The 6,508-nt window shown below is 55.2% G+C and overlaps 1 protein-coding gene across 1 annotated transcript; it reads right to left on the bottom strand.

Annotated features, from left to right (window-relative positions):
• Positions 1–468: 468 nt before the first annotated feature.
• On the bottom strand, positions 469–3,411 carry PGP (phosphoglycolate phosphatase). Its single transcript, XM_074322834.2, has 2 exons — positions 2,628–3,411; positions 469–2,518 (listed from the first exon to the last, which is right to left on the bottom strand). The coding sequence occupies exons 1-2, from the start codon at positions 3,394–3,396 to the stop codon at positions 2,193–2,195; spliced, it is 1,095 nt and encodes a 364-aa protein (XP_074178935.2). The 5' UTR covers positions 3,397–3,411; the 3' UTR covers positions 469–2,192.
• Between the last annotated feature and the right edge of the window lie 3,097 nt (positions 3,412–6,508).

The raw sequence follows: 6,508 nt of genomic DNA, 5'->3' as shown, positions 1-6,508 counted from the left end.
ACCATGATGGCTTTCAGGAGCCTCTGCTGAAGTACAGGCAGCCTACTTGAACTTCCCTCATACCCGGAGATGGTTAAGTCGGCCTCATGTCCACCAGCCCCTGCCCTGCCCAGTGTGGCTTTGTCTGTGCCATAGCCCTGGCTCCTAGCTTGCATCTCCAGCCAATTGACAATGTTGATTGCAGGTCAGGGCCCCCTGGTCACTGGCAGATTTCACAATGTGGGTGTTCTCATCAGCTTTCACAACAGGGGTGTCCTCCAGTCCTTTCCTACTCTGGTGGTGCCGTTTTCCCTAGTTCTTTTGAACCTGCCTCTCTGTAATGAGCCTGAAATGGAGTTGGGTTTCCAGCTCTGGAACTGAAATCCCAGAATGGCCAACTTTGAGTCCTCCCACCCCGGCCCCTGCTAGACAGTGGCAACCTCTGGGTGAAGGCTGCTGTCAAGGCGAGAGCAAGGCACACCAGTCAGCGTGGGTTGGAGAGTTTAATATTCATTTGGGTTCACACAGTGCAATAGGGGCAGAAATGGGGTGCAGAAGAGGGAGGTCTTGCTGGCTGCCGCACCTGCAGCGTGTTCCTGGTGTGGGTGACAACGCCCTGATAGGCCTGCTCAATATCCGGACCCACCTTGAGCCGACCTCGCAGAGCCAACGTCAGCACCACCAACCTCACAGGCGCTGGCTGCCCTGTTGTTGCCTCACGGCATAGTCTGAACCCCAGACTACCCCAGGCCCGGGTGGAGCTAAAGGCTCAGGATACCCTTTATTGCTCTGAGAACTCTTAGAGAACGAGTGAGGGAGTGCTGCGACCCCGGGACTAGGAGAGAAGCCAAAGGCTGTGGGCAGACACCACGGGGTGCAGGGCGAGGCACTGGGAAGGAGTCGGCCCAACGGAACAGCTTCCCTGCCTCTACCCTACAAGTGCAGCTGGAGAGTCTGCTTATCAGGCCTGTTCCCAAAAGTCAGCAACTTAGGGAACAGGCAGAAATGGCCAGGGCTCCCTGCCAAGAACCCTTGATTAGCCGGTGGACCCTGCCAGTCCTCCAGCTGGCCACCGACAAGGGACTCCAGGGCCAAGACAGTTGTCCTCATGGACCAATGGCATCTAACCCCACTCCAATCGGGGGTATGGGAGGACAGGAAGAGATTGGATGCTCTGTAAAAGGACTTCCTGACTTGGGAACACGTCTTTCTTTCCCCACCTAGGAGGCACCCTGGGTGACAGGCATTCCTTGGCCAGCATGACTTTAGCCATGGTACTGGCTATGGAGCAGAGACTTCACTACGAGACAGAGCACAACTATTAATCAACACACTTCAGTTTCAATTCCAATCCTTGACAAAGTTGTTCCTAAGTTCTAAAAAAAATTTTTGGTACCAACACTGCTCTGAGCTTCCTGCACAGCAGCCCAAAGTTCAGTGAAGGCACTCATGCCCTCCTGGCCATTCAGCCAACAATATGCTCAGTCCAGGTCCCCTGGGTTTAAATGCACAACTGAGAAAGCCAAGGTGTAGCTGGACTGAGTTGACAGAACTGTGCAACCACGTATGAGGAGCTGCAGTCCTGGGCTTTTGAAACAGAACAGACAATTGTGACATCAGAGTGGTTTTTTAAGGAAGTGTGGGGTGGTGGTGAGGGCAACGCCCCACAGACCAAGGACAGGGAGACACCACCAGGGAGCAGCCTCGTCCTCCACTCCCGTGCTGCAGGTGGAGCTGGGTGGGACGCAGCAGCCGGCTCCTCTGCTGACTACCACACCCATGGGGCCCTGGGGTCGGTTTGTACAAGTTTCTCACAACAGTCAAAATAATCAGCCCCTCCTTCCCCCCTTTGCCTTGCAAAGGGGCTTGATCCCTGAATGAAATTTTCAGTAAAATATGGGACCCCCTCTAGACCCGCCTCAGTCCCATCAGCAAGCCCTGAGGTTATCTGAATCTTGCTCTTGCCAACAGCAACCAAGGCCCAGGACCCCCACAATGCCCTCCAAGCTTAAAAGTGCATCTTAAGATATAAACATCTGTAAGAAAATCGCCCCCCAGATATTTACTTACAAGGTTAACAACTAGTGCCATTGCTTAAAACTCCAAGCGTACTCTTTAAAGCCACCTAGCTGAGCAGATGCTTGAGCCCCACCTATTAATTTGGTTAAGTGATTAATTTTTTTTTTATTCGGTAGATTAAAGACGCTAATTCTTTAACCTTGAAGGGCTGGCAAAAGGTCGGCTATGCTGTCAACATAGAAATCAGGGACCATTTTCCTCTTGGACACGCAGTCACTTTCCTGATTACTCTTCACATCCCCTAGAGTGGAAACTCCGGTGAGGGTCAGGATGGTCTTCAGGCCACAGGTGACACCCAGGAGGATGTCTGTGTCCAGGCGATCTCCCACCATGACGGTGCGCTCCGGATTGATGCCGTATTCCTGGGACACGCAGTCGAAAATGAAGCGGCTGGGCTTCCCTATGATGTCAGCCTGGCGCTGGGCGGCCATCTCCACGGCTCGGACCAGACAGCCCGTACCTGCGGGGCGGAGGAAGAGGAGAAGAGGGGGGAGGAGAGCGCCCGGGGTCAGAGGACCGGAGGGGCCCGCCGCCCGCCCTCCAGCCTCCCGCCCCGGGGGCGCACAGACCCGCGATGAAGCGGTCATTCTCGAGCGGGAGCCGGTTGTCCATGTTGGTGCCCACGAGCAGACAGCCGGGCTGCTGTAGGTAACGCAGGGCCTTGGTGAGCTTCATGTAGCTGAAGTGCGGGTCGAACCCCACCACGACGGCGCGCACATCGGGCTCCAGCGGTGCGTCCAGCCAGGCGTCGGGGCCATCGCCCTGTAGGGGCTCAGGCCCCACGCCCACGCTAGTGATGCCCACGGCCTCCAGCTCCGTTGCCAAGGCCGCGCTGCCCAGCACATAGGCCTTAGGGGCCCGCGCGCCGGCCAGGCGCTGCCGCAGGTAGAGCGCGGTGCAGTAGGCCGTGCCAAAGACCTCGAGGCCGGTGCCTGATCCCGCCGGGCCGCCGAAACCCAGGCGCTGCAGCTTCTCGGCGTAGGCCTCGCGGGTCTTGCTGCTGTTGTTGGTGATGAAGCCGAGGCGCTTGCCGCGAGTCCGCAGAGCCGTCAGGGCCTCGGGCGCGCCGGGTACGGCTGTTTCGCCGCGCCACAGCACCCCATCGCAGTCAAACAGCAGCGTGTCCACCTCGGCCAGCAGCGTCTGGGCCCGCTCGGCGCTTAGCCGCACGCAGCGGGCGTCGTCGCCGCCGGCCTCCGCCATGGTCGCCCGCTGCCGGCCGCCACCGCCACGGGCCACTACCGCCGCCGCCGCCGCCGCCGCCGCCGGCCGCCGCCACCACCGGCCTCTCCTCGCAGCCGCCCGCCGCCACGCCCGCCCCGCCCCCGCCGCGCTCATTGGCTCCACGTCTCGCGCGCACCGCCCATTGTACGCCGCCTGCGCCAATCCGTCCCCGGCTCCTTCGGGCTGCCGGAGCTTAGCGCCAACTGCCGCTGTCCAGCACAGGGAGGAGGGCAGCCATTGGCTATAGGGACAGCGGATCCCCGGTGATTGGCTGGCAAGGAGCCAACCGGCATTCGGAGTGGAGCGCTCGCTGCGGAAACGCTGCGGAGGAGCCGGAGAGCGGACGTAGGGGGCGCAGCTCGCCGATTGGAGGCGCGTGGTCAGACTAGGTGACGGAGGCCCAAAATCGAGTGACCTCGGGCCTGCACGGCTGCTGATTGGCTCGCTTCCCTCCGCCTTGCGGGCGGAGTTCTGCGCGGGAGCACAGTGGGGCGGAGGCGCCGTCTCCTTGGGCGGGGGTCACGTCCTCGCCTTTGCCTGGGTGGCGCCGGACTGTGCCCTCCGCCCTGGACAGGGTCCGGACTCGTATCAGCGCGCCGACCAATTATGGCCAGTCCAGGGAGCCAACCCGGGCAGCAACTCAACAAGCCTTGCGTTCTAATTGCCAGATCTTTGCAAAAATGCCTTCCCTGTGCCTTAGTGGTCTTGTGAACGAGTAACTACAAGGCACTGGGCTTAGGGTCTAAGAGAAGGACGCTACTTAGAACACAGCACTCAATAATTGGTCGCTATTAACATCATTATTAGGTTATTGTTACCTTTTATTGAGTAATATAAAGTGTATAAATCTTAGGTGTGCAGCTTGATGGAATTTTTACATATCTATACACCTGTGTAAACACAACTCAGTTCAACATATAGTATATTTCCATCACTCCAGAATGTTCCCTCACATCCCGATTCAGTCAATAGCAGATACCCCTCCCCCAACCACTTCTGACTTCTGTCACCATGGAATGAGTCAGCCTCTTGTGGCTGTTCTAGACCATCTTAAAAACAGGCTCTTACTGTGTGTAATCTTCGGGTCTTGCTTCTTTGGATTAATATGTCTGGAATGCAACTTTCTTGCCGCTTTTGTTTTCATTGACACCTGGGCCATTGTAAGAATATATCCCTGTTGATCTGTTCTCTAGTTGATGGACATTTGGGTTGTTTGCACTTTGGAGCTACTGTAAATAATGCCCACTATGAATGTTCTTGTTCCTACACTCACTTGTGGACATAGGCATTCATTTCTTTTCAGTATATACTTAGGAGTGGAATTGCAGGTTCATAGGGTAGGTGTATGTTTATCGTTATTACTTTCTATAGGGCTAATTGGCAGAACAATAACCGGCCCCAGTGTCCTGAGAGTCTCCTGTGTGCCAGGTGATACAGATCCCTAAACCCTAGTGTGTCAAACCCCTGCTCTCTCTCTTGATCCCCAGGTCTCCATAAAGTTTTCTCTAGACCTCCACCTTCAAGCCCATGAGGTAAAGCCAGGGACCTCGGTTCCCGGAGGGCCCTGCTTGTTTACATACAGCCTGTTTCTGTTGGTCTCTGCTGGCCTGGGAATGCCTGAAAGACATGGCCATGGCCCACAAGGGCAGGTCATGCAGCGTGTTCCTGCCTGGCGCACCCACCACCCAAGAGGGGAGCACTTCCCTCCCTGTGTCTTCCCACTCAGTTTTGGTGGTATAGCTGACCCTGGAAAGAACTGGATTTGACAGAAGATCACAAACCCTGCTTTAACCTCTCAGAAACATCTAGTGTATATGGTACACTAACCAGAATGGGAAACACTGCTGCTGTCCAGCCATGGGCTGGTTTGTACAATACTTGCCAGGTTGCCTTGGTTTACTGTGCGCTCAGTAAACATCTAGGCACGGAGTGCTGCTGCTTACCTGCATTACCTTTTTGGAATCACAGGACAGCCCTGAGAGGCAGGGGCTATTAGTATCCCTATTTATAGATTAGAAAACTGAACCACGGAGAGTCACCAGCTGGACAACACAGAGTTGGGATTAAACTCAGCTGACCCCAAAACTGCAACTGTTTGGTTTAACAGCTCTTGTAGGTTGTAGGGATTGAGCCGGCATAGTGGGAGAGGTGGAATGGTCAGTCTTGAGACAGAGGACAAGGTCCTGGAGATGACAGGGAAATGACAGGGGGGAACTGACCTTGGGTGAAGTGCCCTGCACACAGTAGGTGCTCAGTTTTTACTTGCAAATGGATGGAGCCAGGGTCGCCCCCAAGTGTGGAAGCTGTAGTGCAAGTAGAATGGGGCATGGATGTAGGTGGTACAAGAATGACACTATTTAATCTTAATAGCATTTCATGTATTTAAATTGTATTAGGAAATACAAGTAGCCATTGAATCTGAGTTGTCACAGATGTTATCACTTCAGATGAGCTAAGCAAAAAAGTAGGGTTACTGAAAAAAGACTCAAGTGGCAAAAAGATTTGGATACAACCTAAATATTTTTCAGCATAGGATTGGTTAAATAAAAGTTCACCCAAGGAATGGAGATTGAGCAGCCATCACAAAAGATGATGGAGTTCCTGTCAGGCTCTGGCCACAGAAAGTCAACACAGTATCAACTATAAAATACATAGTGTGCAGTTGGAACCCACGCTGGGGGCAGGGCAAAAAAGGAGGCCATCTGGGGGAGGGAGGAGTCTGGTCTCCCTGCCTGTCCCTGGCCATTCTTCCTTCCAGTAACCTTATGCCAGTTCACTCCTGTGTCTGCTGGTTTGCCTGGGCTCCATGGAGGCAGGGCCCAGAATTCACCAGTCAGGATGCCCTTTTCTGACCCCCAGGGAGTAATCAAGCAGGAGCCATGGCCTGCCCCTAGCAACTCTGTTCCACAGGGTCTTGAGCACACAGCAGGGCAGACTCTCTGTCTCCCTGGGCCAGCTTCTCCTCATGTCCACCCACAATCAAGCTGTCCTGCCCTTGAAATCCTCCCCACTCCAGTCCTCTGGGGGGCCACATCTGTGTCTCTGATGCTGTCTTCCCCATCACTCCTCAGCACATCTGCAAGTGAGGTATCCTCCTCGGCCTCCCTTCCCAGAAGCCCCCTAGCTCCCATGTGCTCCGCAAGCCACCAACTGCTCCTCCTTCCTTTTGTCCCTCTTAGAGACCATCCATCCTGGATCTTCCTGCCTCTGTTGTGGCCCTGAGGTC

This window comes from Rhinolophus sinicus, chromosome 10 (genome assembly GCF_057876585.1).
Source record: "Rhinolophus sinicus isolate RSI-liver-muscle chromosome 10, RSI-T2T, whole genome shotgun sequence".
NCBI lineage: Eukaryota > Metazoa > Chordata > Mammalia > Chiroptera > Rhinolophidae > Rhinolophus > Rhinolophus sinicus.
Note: the sequence above shows the minus strand (reverse complement) of the source record. Positions and strands in the feature narration are given on the sequence as shown.

What these genes read in the sequence shown, in the direction of transcription:
- PGP (XM_074322834.2), bottom strand. Translation starts at nt 3,396, where the DNA reads ATGAGCGCGGCGGGGGCGGGGCGGGCGTGGCGGCGGGCGGCTGCGAGG. An exon ending in GAATGACCGCTTCATCGCGG is followed by an intron (nt 2,519 to 2,627) that starts GTCTGTGCGCCC and finishes TCCGCCCCGCAG; the next exon opens with GTACGGGCTGTCTGGTCCGA.